Below are 14,278 nucleotides of genomic sequence, written 5' to 3'. Positions count from 1 at the left end.
TTTTTCTACATTCTGTGCAGTGTGCAGTTGCTCTCCGGCTCCACCTGTGCTGTGGCACGAATACCACAGTGGAGACAGACTGGAGCCGAGCGCACTCTGACCAGGAAATAAAACTCCCGACCAACTCGACCAGTGACTGACGACCCACCTCGCGCAGATCCCTCGTTTTAGGTCGGCACATGGACAGACGGATGAATCCACATGCAAAAACGAGGCCACACGCAGCCACAAAGTGACATTAAGTGCACTTTGACAGGCTGATATGAAGGTCACACTCCCTCAATTATGTCGAGAGAAATGGTGACATGTAGACCCAGCACTCTGTCTACAGCCTGAGTTGTTGAATCATTGAATTTCTTTGGCCCTAGGTAGCTTCACCGATATCTTAACTTATTCAGACCATTTCATAGTCTGCCATTGAGCTGTAAATGCAGTATTAATGGCTTTACAGGCATGCATAATGATTAGCTTTCTATTACTGTGGAGTGAACACGGCGTCTAGTCCCTGGAAGGACAGCGTAGAGTTTTTTAGTTTTTTTTATAAGTGAATGTAAATCAGCAGAGTAAAAAAGTTACTGAGGCTGTTTTCTCGCTCAGCTGAAGGTCAGCGTGTGTGAATGGGGAACGACAGGGGACTGAGCATATGTGAGTGTGTGCGCGCGAGAGAGAGAGAGGTAGAGAGGACTGCATAAAGTATACAGTTGTGTGTGTGTGTGCACTGAAGAGAGAGCAGAGATGCTGCATTAAATGTAGCTCTGCAGGCAGAGAGGCTTTGCCGTAGCCCCATATCTGGTTTCTTATGTGGGGTACATAGAGGTAAAGATCTCTTCTGTTCCTGCAGTGCTGTGTGTGTGTGTAACGGTGTAGCTGTGCTTTGGGAGTGACACAGTCTTTACTGTATATGAGCACCACTGTCACCCCTTTTGCAACAGCTGCAGAATATAGTTTTTTTTCACCTGGCTGAGTCTGCGGGAGAACATCATCAGATTCTAGCTCAAAGAAGTGATAACGTTGTGAGTGGGGGTTCATTCTGTGCATAGAAGCTGGTGTACTTTAACACACATTTTCAAGTCTATAAAATGTGACTACTTGCTTCATAAAATTTAGATTACCGTCGAAACCTATAATGTGGAACCCGGTGCCCTCCTGCGATGGCATGAACAGTCGCCCTGAGCAAGCTGTTTTCCATGCAAAAACCTCCCGTTACACAAAGTAACGTCACTGTTTGATGTGTGCAGATTAGGATTTCAACACTCGGAAGGAGAAGCGGATATTATATTCCATTGCCACGGGTGATAGGTCAGAGGAAAGCTATTTTCTGGCCTTAAATCATTTTGAGGGAGACCTTGTGCTCTTGAAAGTGATGTAAAATTGATGACTGAGTTGGCAGAGTGGCTCATATTTCCTTCCCAGTGGCCCCTCTGCCTCTGAAGTTTTTGGAGCATGTCATGGCTAATCTAGTTAGAATTCATATTCAATCATTTCCTCAGAGAAAATACATTCATTTAAGCTGCTTATTTACATAGTGTATTTTTATATGTATAAGCAGACAATGAATAATGTTCAACTCATTAAGGCTCCGCATAAATTGCTTTTGCCTTCTTCATTATGTTTTGGGATTTGTGGTGCAACAAAAATGATTTTCATTTAAATCATCTACAGGCAATTTTGTTCCAGTATCGCGCTGCCAAAAGCATGACATAGGGTGGAAGAATATTGAGTTAATTTATAATCATCTGTCCTCAAAGGGAATGTGCAGAATTGGGAGCCATCAGCACGAAATGTGTAAGTAGGTGAAATCAGAGAAGTAGCCGGAGCCAATTTCAGCTCGGACTCTGGAGAGAATTCGTCTGCAGCCTTTAATTAAGAATATTTGGCAGCTAAGCAAACACTCTATATCTATATGTGTGTGTGTGTGTGTGTGTGTGTGTGTGTGTGTGTGGGTGTGACAGATGTTTTGGTATGTTGCAGATACTCAAAGTAATAGATTACTGTCATTTAGTAATGTGGCTTTATTAATGCTGTCACCATCTTGATGGTGCAGGATTGCTCATTCCCTTTTCTACTTGATGAACCTGTATCCCCACATGGGATTTAACAGGGAATGTGGTCTACCACTCTATTTATGTTTATTTTATGGCGTGTGTGTATCCATCTTGGTAATTATACTGTAGGTGATGTGTATCTGTATATCCCCGGTGAGACTCTGTGTGAGATGTTGGGTACTTTGTGTTCATCCACTAACTTAATTATTAAAAAGATGTAGTGTGTGCTCATTCAGAAACACACAGATGGATATTGTTTTGGCAAGTAAGTTGTTTTGGCATTTTTTTTTTCAAGATGATCAGACCCCGTGTTGCAGTATTTAGCAGATTGCATTGGAGATTCCTCTTGCCTTGTTCGGCACCATTTATGCAGCTCCGTAGACATCTGCTGTTTTCAATCCCCCCGCCATGGAGGTGAAGAAGCTATGTGCGTGGCTTCTTGTTGTTTACATAAAACAGCCATCAGCTCTAGTTTGTTCTCCACTGCTTGCTGTATCATATTCTCATGTGCTTCGACAGGAGCTTCCAGCTGCCTCTTAGATTGCAGCAGGGAGATGTGTGTGTGTGTGTATATATATATTGGTACTGGGCAACGATTAAAATGTTTAATCGCGATTAATCGCATGATTCTTTTGCGATTAATCGCATTGTTATGCGCAAAGTTCAATAATGAATTCAAAAGTAGTGTATTGCGCACTTTTATTTTAAAAGTACTGCTATATGAACAAAAGGGCAATAACATTTGGTTTGCAAACACTTTAAACACATACGGTGCTTTTTAACAGCAGTATTCCCTTTACACAGTAGCAGTTCTATCTCTTGCACTGTCTGTGCTCAGTGTGCTGACTTTATGTGAAACGTTCCACTGCTGTGCAACATGAATAAAATGTTCCCCGCACGTTTCAGCAAAATGTCTGTCTTCTGTTTTCATGACAGTCAGAGCATGTGAACGCAGCTCTGCTGTTCATCAATACAATGCTGTAGCTCCGAAGTGATTATGGTTACGATGTCCAGTAGTCTCCAGTGAGAGCAGCTGGTGCACGTTAATGCGTTAACGCGATAATAACACGTTAACTTGCCCAGCACTAATATATATATAATAATAATAACTATATATATATATATATATATATATATATATACATAATGTAGTTATTATTATTTTTTAATGAAAAAAAGACGTGTGCAGACCATTGATATGTCTTAAAAGTGTGCTTTTATCAGCAGTTGTTGATTCCCACAAACACAATGACATGGCAGCTGCTTCTTCAGAGGAGGGCATTAATCCGCGGCAGGGCAGTTCCTGAAAGGGATTCGGGGCATTTTGCCACAGTCTGCTTCCTTCATTCCTCACTTCTCTCCTTTCCTCTCCTCTCCTCTGAGGATGTAACTCTTTACTGGTCCGTTGCCATGACTCTCTGGATGGCAGTGACAGAGCGGCTGCTCATGAATGACCAGAACCATATTGAGGGCCAGACCCCATGTCTCTAGTTTAAACACACACACACACACACACACACACACACACACACACACACGGACTAGTCAGGACACGCCATATTGTGGGGAGGTGCTACCCAGCTGGTGGAATCAGAGCTGAAGTCTTGCGGGCCCTCTTCTGCTCTCTGCAGGTTTCCACCATACTTGGTTGGATTTTTTTTTTTTAGATTAAATTCATCTCTCCGCCCACCTCTATCTGTCTCTCTCTCTCTCTCTGTGGGCGTGCAAATATTGTTTTATCATGAAATTACGTTACTGTAAGATGGTAAATGTCTTTGGCAGCTCAAGATCGTACTATCATCACAACCCCGAACGACAGTAAGACGTAGATGAGATGTCTTTGTGGTGCACACAATGGGGAAAACTCCTCTGGCGTTCTGTTGTGCCTTTAATCCGTCCTCGCCTTTGAATCCTCAGCCAGGAGCTGCGAAGCACGAATAGCAGAGAGATGCTCCGTCTTGCCTCTCTCATCTTGTATCTTGCGCTCCCTCTTGTCCAGCTTTTCTCCGTCTCTGTCTGAGCACATCACTGCAGGCATCCCCTCCTTTGTTTGCATTTCAGCAACGGCCAACTAAAATATTGATGAACCCCATCTGACCTCCAAGCGCTGTGTCAGCAGCGTCTTAAATGTTCCTTTAGAGAGGTGCGGCGCTCAGCTGCCTGTTGACAAGCAGTCATGTTTGGACGGACTTCGCATGATACAGACATGTGCTGTGTGCGGCGCCAGCTGTTTCCCAACCTCCCGTGGGTTGGGAAACCAGAGATGAAACTGTGATGTTGACTTTAGTCCCTGCGGAGAGTGGCTCTTTAATCCCCCTACATGGATTGACAGAGATCACACACTGATTTGAGCTGGTGACTGGTGACAAACAGTCATACCCTGCACAGCCACGCTTTTAACAGAGGCACGGTGGACTTCTTCAAGAAAACACCGCAGGCTACATGCCTGGTTGTCTCCTAATGGTGCGTATTCATCTCCCTCCTGCTCTTTCTGTTTTGTCTCATTTCTCCCTGTCCAACTCCTCCAGTCGCCAGGGGACACTTTCGTCTTTAAGCTCTCCAGCGCGCCCTATAACCTGTTTTCCTGAAGCACTGGAGGAAATTTAAGAATGTGTTGGATTGCTTATGAAGGCGCCACACAAACACAACTCACCCACAGGGCTTTGGGGTTCCACAGCAAAGAAAGATCAGACCAACATATATTCTTGTTCCCCCCCAACGGACGTAAATAGTTTTTATGTTGCGCCAACGGCAACAGCAGGTTATGGAAACTTGAGCTCAGAGTGGCATCGCTTCCGTTGCGGTTGCCATTTTTTCCATATGACTCGGAGATAGCTACATCCTCTTCGTCCCGTCTCTCTTTCACCTCATAAAGCACATAAGAGCCTGCTTCCCCTTTTCTCTCCTGAGTCTTGGAGTCAGTAACCTCACCCATACCGTACAGCACACAAAGTGCTAATATGTGCGTGCAACAAAAGTAGCAGAAACAGTGCCAGTGTGACATTTTTCTCTTGTCATCATATTTTTAACAGTGCATGGCTTTGCTAATCATGTGTAATCTCACCATAACGTCAAAACAAAAGCTCTCTAGCACATTGAATCTGTTGTTCCTCGCGACAGAAGGCCAAATCTGTTAACGTGATTTTTACACCTTTGATGGCATGATTCTACTTTCTCGCCTCACAGTGGAGTGTTTTTGCATTATCTTACAATTTTGTGTACATAATTAGCCAGTAATGATGTTTTCTGTCAGGATTAAACAAATGTATTCAGAATCACATATAAAATCATCAAACTGAAAGTAAAGGTCTTTTTCTCACTGTTAAACATGAGACCAAACTGTCCGTTCTAATGTACAGTAATAGCCTCTTATAAAAACTTCCTCTAAGTTATTCATTGAGACAACAGTGTTTGTTCACGTCATCACAATATGATTCAATAAATGATAATACTAAATCATTTCAGTTCAAATGTTATAAATTCTGGTTCTTTTTGCCCTCAGAGATTGTTTAATTGTAGCTCTATATATCTGTGTGAATGAATCAGCCTTCGTATCTGTTGTAATGACTGATGCCATTCGACAATATTTGAAAAATCTGAAATGTACAATCTCAAATCTAGCAGTGGAGAAATTGAGCGTACTTTTCAGAGACCCCCCCAGTCAAGTTTAATTAACGCTGAGCCAGAAAATCAATAAACGAGCGCTAAATTCAGTGGCTCGCTCCGCACATTCCCAGTGAACTGGATACGATTCATATTGCTGACATTCCATCTTTATCACAGAGTTATGGCTCTCTTAAATATTACATAAAGCTTAGGACACTGGTTGACTTAGCTATTCCACTCCTTTGATCAACATTATCAAAACACGGTGTCACTCCAGATTTATCTGCGGGGCTATTCTGGGATTCATGTGTCGTACTGCAGACATCACAGGCATTTGGCTCTCTGCAACGGCCCCTATTGAACTGGACTTTACTGCACTGTGATACTACGTTGCATTTCAATGACACTAGACACTTTCTGCTCTAAATGCTAATGTAGTATCCTGTAGTCAGAGTGTACTCACTTTCCTTGTAAAACCCTGCCTGTCTCTCCTGTCCAACCGTATCTCCCACAGCTCTGATGGACGGGCATGCAGGAATTAAGTTTAGATTGAGGCTTGGCTGCAGGACTGGCTGCTGGGGCTTTGGGGCTTTACGCGTCTTTAATTTTATATGCGCGTGCGAGTGTGTGTGTGGGCGCCCTGAGTGCACCTGTGTCTGTCTGTAGGTTTATGGATGCGTCATAACTGCTGCTTTTTCACTCAAATCCCGGGCAAGAGCCACTAACGTGCGTTCTCAGCTGTTGGTTTCGCTTCTCACAATGTCACTGTCAGGGGTTTTCCCACATGAGAGACCGGATAAACAAATACAAAACTGTTTGGATAAGTGTGCGAAATATGTCTGACGGAACAGTGTTGAGCTTTGTAAATGGTCAGTCGACTCGAGCTTGATACTGCCGGATGTGTGTTGGACTTTAAGGAACAGTACTTGATCCTTTCCAGCTTTAATGCCCTTATCTGGAGTCCTCGCATGCTATCACAATTGGATCTTCAAGCGAGCGTGATGTCATAAATTCCTAATTAACACCCAGTTCCAGACACCTTTTATTGAGTTTTCGGTTGCAAATCACCCAAGAATGACTGAAGAATGGCGGCACTGTCTGGCCAGCCTCATCCCAGAGGGTACTATTCAGAGGGTCATAAAAGGCCAAGATGGAAGCATAAATATCAAAGCAGGTTGACGTCTGACATTAATTTGATTAGGAGGACGAGGCAGACGTCAATGCATCAATGCATATTCTTTGAGCAGAAGTCAATGCAAACCTGTTCTCATCGTCCTGTTTGATTAGTTAGTTCTAACTGTTCAATGGTCCATAAGACATGCCGTGTCTGTTTGAGGCCACGGCAACAGGCTCGGCCAAACGTTCGGAGGAGCTAAGGACCACTGGCCCTTTGTAGTTGTAATCCTCTCCTTATGCCCAGGCCTTGATCATACATTCACACTAGGATCATGTGCTGTCGCATGACACTTACAGTATCTCTGCAGGTCGGATATGGTTTCAGATTGACTGGTCAAAGGTTTGCAGCACTAATTCCTTGTGTAATATGAGCAAAGGCATATTCACTATAGTAATTATCTAGTAGACATTCTTTGTTACACATCCTCCTTTTCTAATGCTCGAATGACTGCACTGCAGACGGCATCAGTTGTGTTCCTCCACAGTTACAGCCTTACGCTGTCATTTTAACAAAAGACATCAATTTTCTTAAAGTCTCTCCGATTGACATTTTAACCGAGCCAGTGTTTTATTTTTGGGATGCTGTCATGTGTGAGGTGACCTTGTGACTGCGGCTGTGATTGTCATGATTCAATTCCAGTCAATAAATCAGAGACATTCATTGGCAGGATATCAGAGACTGACTGACGTCTAAAAGAAATGCCGTGTTTTACCCCATGAAAGACATGAATCTGTTCGTTAATCCGTCTTAAAATAGAAGGTCTAAATTTTAATTTGTCTCAGAGGCATTTTGGAACAAAAACAACTTTTATATATTGAATGAGAAAGAAAATGTCTTTGAATTATTCTTGTTTGGAAAACAACTCACGGACATTGACTCAGCCGCCACAACACCACGAGATTTGAAGCAGATTTCATCAACAGGGAGGTAAATATCTTGCAGACTTCTATATAATATAAGCTGAATGTAAAAACAATTTATGTGTAATTTACTTCAGATTACCTCCACCTTCCAGCTTCACACATTTCCACAGGGAGAGCACTCCCTCATCTTGCATGCATAATCATCTCAGCTGTGTTGAAAGCAACCATGATCCAGTGACATTTTAGGGGAGAATGAGTTTCATAGATGAGTGGGGCTGCATTTAATTGATAGATAAACCTATCAAGTATTCGTACTTGTCTAATTAGTCATGCAGTCTATAAAATGTCAAAGAAAATAGTGACAAAATATCATTATAAGTAACCAGAGTCTTGCTAAGTGTTGAAAGAGCCAATAACAAACAGGAAAACATATTAATTTTAAAATGAATAAAATCCAAGGAAAGCAAGCAACAAGGAATAAAGTCTACCAAAACAAATTTCTGAAGTAATGACCAAAGGCATTCAAAAAGACACACACACACAGTCTAAATAAACCCTCTCATATATTATGTTATGGTATCAAATAACATTCTCTCAAGCAATCTCAGCTTTCACACAAACAAACTGCTCTGTCATTTTGTGCAGGGGTCACAGATAAAGTGCACCAGGAATGCACTTAATCAAACGTAGATTTCAGCTCATAATACAAAGAATTTAAAAACATTGTTAGTGGGTTTCATATTTTTTTAACCTTGCCCATTTATATTCTGTCCTTCTATCGTCTCCTACCGAACCTTTCTCTGGCTGTAACTGATGGTGTGTAGGTTGTGTTTGGACTCTAAGATTTATAATAGTGTAAAGTGTAGTATAAAGTGTTTTCTTAAAAGGAATGAGTTGTTGATATGCTGGGTGTTAAACTGCAGTCGATGTCTGTGAACTAGACGTTGATGGAGATGAAGAATTCCAGCTGTGGCCTCTAATGTGGTAAACTGGTATAATCGGTCAATAAAACCAGGCTATAACTGAATGTTCTGTTGGTGCCAGACTCTACCCACATGTTGGATGCTGTGTTGTTGATAGGGGTTGTTCATTAAAGGTGCACTCCGCCAATTTCACACATGACGATTGGTATACGTGTTAGTACAGGAGTACTGAGCTGCTGAACTGAGTGCTACTGATAATCCTGATGGTGTTATAGTAATGTTATCAGGGTTGAATGATGGAATTTAAATGTACCATTCATAATGGTAAATCTGCGTTTAAAGTGTGAGGTGGAGTTTGGATAACGTAGATGTTTAGGGAGGGTCTAATGAAAGCCTTCTAATTGAGTTGCATCATGGGAAATGTAGGATCCGGTATTGTCTTGGCCCCTGCTGCATTAATTCTAACCATTCTTTATTTCCTTGATCCTCCTGATCAAGTATAGAATGCATCTCTCGCTACCATTATTACAAACAAATATAATAATCTATAAAACATTTATGTTTCAGTTAGTATTTGACAGCACAATGAAATGGAATTGGTTATATTTTAGAGATAAAATGTGAAGACTCAAGTGGAGTCATTCAGCTGTAGTTTTAATAATGAAGGATCTCATTGCACAGGTCTTTTATTATCTAACTATACAGCAAATTTCACTTAACCCCCTACTGTTTGTAAACTGGAATATCTTTGTAATCTAAACCACATACATTGTCTGGGGAGCTCTGGGAGCGTCCCTGTTGCTTCCCTCTGAGCTCTAATCTCTTCAACCCCGTCTGTCTTTGCACCGTACATATGTCGAAAGAAGCTGCCAGCTTTACTCGGCATCATAGAGAATGTTTGAATACAGTCCCTTCCCCTTCACACTCTCCATCTCAGCCCAGGATCCCTGCTCTGTCCTGCTCTGCTGTGCTCCGTATATTTTTCCTCTTCTCTCCATGCCTCAACTCTTCTGTGAGTGGAAGAGTCCCCAAGACGTCCATTTCTCCCGAGTCTCGCTTAGTGTCTTTCTCTCTCGCTGTACCCCCTCACCGTAATGCAGAAGCGCAGAGCCCCGTTGCTCCGAGTCGATGGATGGATCTGTGTGTGGAGGGAGCCGGCTCAGATGTGTCCTTCGGGCTACTTGCGGAATCAGTAACATGCACAGAGCCCCACTGAGCTCTGATGAATGTGTGTAGCTCTCAGAGAGAGCAGCGCTGACGTAAATTGTATTGAATTTGGAGTTAAGGGCCTGAAACTCAACAAATGGAAAGCGCCTAGATTCGCCCAGAGTCTTTGCAGGTTTTTATTCAAAAGGACTGATGGAAATTCTTGTCCCTTGCAACTTATGACCAGCTATTTTCATTGTGTGACGACTAGCTCGATAACCTCGATAATTTGGAGTTGCTATCTTTTGCAGATAATAGATTTGGCTCCAGTACTGCAAATGGATAGTTAAAGCATCTCAAGGCTTTGTTGAGACTAAAGCAAATGATTTGTTAAAATCCTGGTCTCCAATGTCTGAGATTCTGCACATTCTGTTATCTTTCAGTTAATAAAAGCTCTTCAGAGCCCATTATACACATTTAAAAAAAAAAAATGCATGGTCAAAAAACAGGCACTTCTTTTGTTGGTTTCCGAAAATTTGGAAAAGTGATTTTCTCCACCAACGCTAGACATAAGGCTATAGCCAGCAGCTGGTTAGCTTAGCTTAGCATAAAGACTGGAAACATGGCAAAACAGCTAGCTTGGCTCTTTCTAAAGGAAAAACTAAAATCTTGGGAGAGGAATTCCTCCATTCCCCCCAGTGTGCTGAGAAAAAGTCAGAAGAGCAGCTTGTCACAATGAGAATAATTGATGCACCTTAAAGGTCAGTCTACCTTCGGGGCTAACCCCCTGCTTACTTGGCTTGGGTCTTAAGAAGTTGTAGCATTTATTCACACACTCTGTCCCTCAACAGCACACTTGCTAACGTTATGCACCAAATATGCATACCAACATGTTCTCACTCCTAACGTCGTCAAATACCACAGCTTGGTCAATGGCTCTATTCTTCAAACTATGTCCCACTATGACGCAGGTACCTCTCGAGGATCAGTTTTGGATGTGTCAGGGACGGCATGCATGCTTTCTTTTTAAAATAAACTTCTGTGTTTGCAGGAAATGTACGGGTTCTACTCATTACATGCATATACTCTCTTTTCAAAATAAACTTCCAACGTAGGTTAACTTAGATTTTTGTTCTACTTGCACAAGAAAACTACTTGGTAGGCTAAGGAAAAGTTTGTGGTTTGGGTACCTTTTTGTTATGCAACCACAAAACTACGGTAAAGTTTAAACGTTGATTTGGTTTCACATGAGACTCGAATGGTCTCTGGGATGTAAGTCCTGTGTTTGTTTGACCCATCCGTCCTTCCCTCCCACCCACCCTATGCAAACTTTCTCTTTCCGGCGGGGAGTCAAATTTGGTCCAGCGGGCTTGCAATACACTGGAGGAAAGCCTGGTGTTACAAACAGACATTAGTAATGTATCAACTCTTCCTTCAGATCGATAATGCAGGACCCAGGTTTAAGTTTGATTTAATATGCAAAGGTATTCATATTTCGTCATTTTAAGCCATCATACTTTGAATGTGCCCGGTAAATTGCAACATTAACCTGATCTTACACAATACATGCGCTTCCTCAAGGCTGTTTTTTGCTCTACAATGGTGAAACACAAGGGGGTTGGATTAGCTTGTCTATGTCGATTGGGTATTACTGGATTTACCTTTAAGACCATTCAGTTGAAACTCTCTCTCCATCTGTCTGGAGGTTGAGCTATCACCGGCACTCAGCTGACAGAAGACCAATTCCAAAGCAGAACAATGTGCAGTCTGGTGGAAGACCTGATTTAGCTGGACAGTCCTGGAGAAAAAGGTTGAACCTCTGAGTCAATAAGGGGATTTATATTGTTATTCCAATTGTTTTCTCACCTGAGGTTACAACTAAGCTCTGGCGAGGTCAGACAGATAGACACAACTTGAATACAGCCATAATTATCCAGTTTTATTGAAATTTGACCCTCAAGGGTCCTTTGCTAGTTGGCCTTTGTTCTCTAATGATATGCACATGTAGACACTTGGGGTGCTAGGTAAATTAAAAGTCAAAGCTCTGTAAGATCTTGTCAGCTTGTCATTGGAATCTGTTCAATGTTTCACTCTGGCTTTGCCCCAGAGAGTGTTCAGCATCTTAATATGATAAATCACCGTCTGTCAGAGTTAACTATGGGTTATTAACGGCAACATTAATCAATAAAATTACAGATTATAAATTATAACAGGGTGTTAAATTGCAGCAGACTGACAGTGAAAACACACACACACGACCCCTACTAATCTACAATTACCTTGACACTTCATTTTTTTTTTTTTTTTTTTGTATTCTTAAGATCATCTCTGGCCCCTCAATTCTCCTGACAGCAAATGTGAAATTGCTGCACATGTATAGTCAAAGCAAACACAGTGATGGGCTCGTTAAAACAAGGGGAGCGGAGAGGTGGAGCTCTGGTCTGGCTGCAGCTGCTGCATTGGCTCTCTGCTTAGCGGGGAGGGGCTGAGGGAGAGAGAGAGAGAGAGAGAGCGAGAGAGTGAGAGAGTTGGGGGAGGAGGGCAGTGCTCTTGTCGGGAGATAGGGAATGCCCGTTAGTCGCGTCTGCCAATAATAGCGCATCAGCCAGAGCGCTGCCATCGGGAGAGCAGAGCGCAGGCAGTGCAGAGGACTGAGCTGCGGAGCACAGAATTGTACACTGGAGAAGACAGGCACAGTCAGAGAGAGGCAGAGTAAAAGGACGAGAGACCGCATCAGAGGAGAGGAGGACAGAGAAGGAGCAGAGCAGTGAAGAGAGGACGGGAGAAAAGTTACCAGGTCAGCAAGATAGCGTGGAAGTGGAGCAGCTGAGACTCACCTCTCTCTTTCCCACCGGAGCAGCCCGGCAGTAATAAGCAGCACAGGAGGAGAGTGATATTACAAGAGGGGACAGAGGGAGTGCTGTAACTTCTTCCCAGGAAAGACATTCCTGTCATAAGGGCGAGGGTAATGCTCCTCACAGGTCTCTTCTGCCACTTCATGACTATCACAGCAAGACAGCAGCAGCACGCTGGACACACTTAAGCCTGCCATAGGTGCCTGAAATGTGCAGTTCTGTACTCACTTCTCTACTGAAGACTTTCTCGCCCGACTGTGTGCTCTGAGGTGGATGTAGTCGTGCGTCTCTGAGGCTTTTTATCTTCGTGTTGCTTCAGAGTGTGAAGCAGTGGAGACTTGGGAGGGTGATTTGTTCTGTCCTGTCATCCCTGAGACTATGGTAGACTGTGCGTCAGGGAGCCCTTCATCAGCAGCTGCAGCCCTAGAGCATGGAGAAGTCCAGCAGTGAGGAGTCAGCCATTCACCGTAGCCCCTCCGTAGATAGCCGTGACTCCGATTTTGCCCAAGCCTCCACGTCTGGCCGCCCGTTTGGCGGCCGCGGCTTCACTGCCGGCGCATTCTACGGCTCCACGGGGCCGCGCAAAGACGCACAGCAGAGCCAGGCTGGAGTGGCAGCTGATGCCAGCGCAGGGGACAAGACCAACAACAAGTACAGCTCACCCAAAGGCAGCAAATACGTGGTCTTTTACCTGGATCTATCCTTTGTGTTCCTCTTAGAATTCAAGAAGTGCAACATGGCAAGGGGCTGCCTCTGCTGCTTGAAGTATATGATGTTCATCTTCAATCTCATCTTCTGGGTAAGTGGCTCATCATTTTGTCAATGATTTTCTCATCACGCTTCACATGAATCTAGTCATGTCAATGATACAGATGTGTAGACACGGCTTAAACGATGATGCAGTAAATCTGGCTTTAGTAACTCAGCACTAATCATTATCCATGTCCACAAATGTGAGTGTGTGTGATAAGTTTTTTTTCTTTAAATGTTAATCGGGAAACATGATGGCAAAGGGATGGTTGTCAGTGCAACCATGTGTGTGTTTTATTACATGAGGCTGCCAATGCCTGTTTCTCCATGTGCACGTTGCTATTCCTGGATATGACAGAGTCAGTGGCATTGCACCAGGTCTTCTTTTGTATGTGTGTGTGTGAGAGGGAGGGGGGGGGGGGGGGGTCACTCATTCAGAGGGTTACATGATTTACGGTGAACATGGGAGTTGGCACGCAGCTTTAGGCATGCAAGTGAAAAAGTATATGCCTCCACAGTGCAGCAACACATTATGCACCAAGGGAGTTGAGATGGTCAGCTCGAGTTGTGGGTGATTCTGGAGATGATCTGACATTTGTGCTTCATTTTATTATTCTCTTTTAATGAAATGTCTTTGCTCTAGGGTTAATTTAAAAATGCTATAATTATCAATATTTGGGGGGGGGGAGGGGGGGGGGGGGATTCATAATGTGACAGTGCTCTCTGTGCCAAATTAAAAAAAAAAAAAAAAAAAGTCAATGTGTGGCAGGCTCCACTGTGTACCCATGCATGGGCATTTGTAGTAAAAGTGGGCATCCCTTGAATGTTGACAGAATGGATTAGAGGGCTTTTAGGTTATGGGGCCAAGTCTTTTGTGTGGATGCAGCAAAGCGTAAAAACACCCAAACACTGG

General features: G+C 43.2%; 1 protein-coding gene across 1 annotated transcript in view; it reads left to right on the top strand.

The window, feature by feature from the left end:
• The first annotated feature begins 12,361 nt into the window (after nucleotides 1-12,361).
• The window catches only part of tspan9a (tetraspanin 9a), a 61,429-nt gene continuing 59,512 nt past the window's right edge, over nucleotides 12,362-14,278 (top strand). The window contains exon 1 of the mRNA XM_079162257.1: nucleotides 12,362-13,414. Coding sequence (XP_079018383.1) covers nucleotides 13,046-13,414 — 369 coding nt within the window. The 5' untranslated portion in view covers nucleotides 12,362-13,045. The remainder of the gene's footprint in view (nucleotides 13,415-14,278) is intronic.

Source organism: Pholis gunnellus (assembly GCF_910591455.1).
Source record: "Pholis gunnellus genome assembly, chromosome: 7".
NCBI classification, from domain to species: Eukaryota; Metazoa; Chordata; class Actinopteri; order Perciformes; family Pholidae; genus Pholis; species Pholis gunnellus.
Note: the sequence above shows the minus strand (reverse complement) of the source record. Positions and strands in the feature narration are given on the sequence as shown.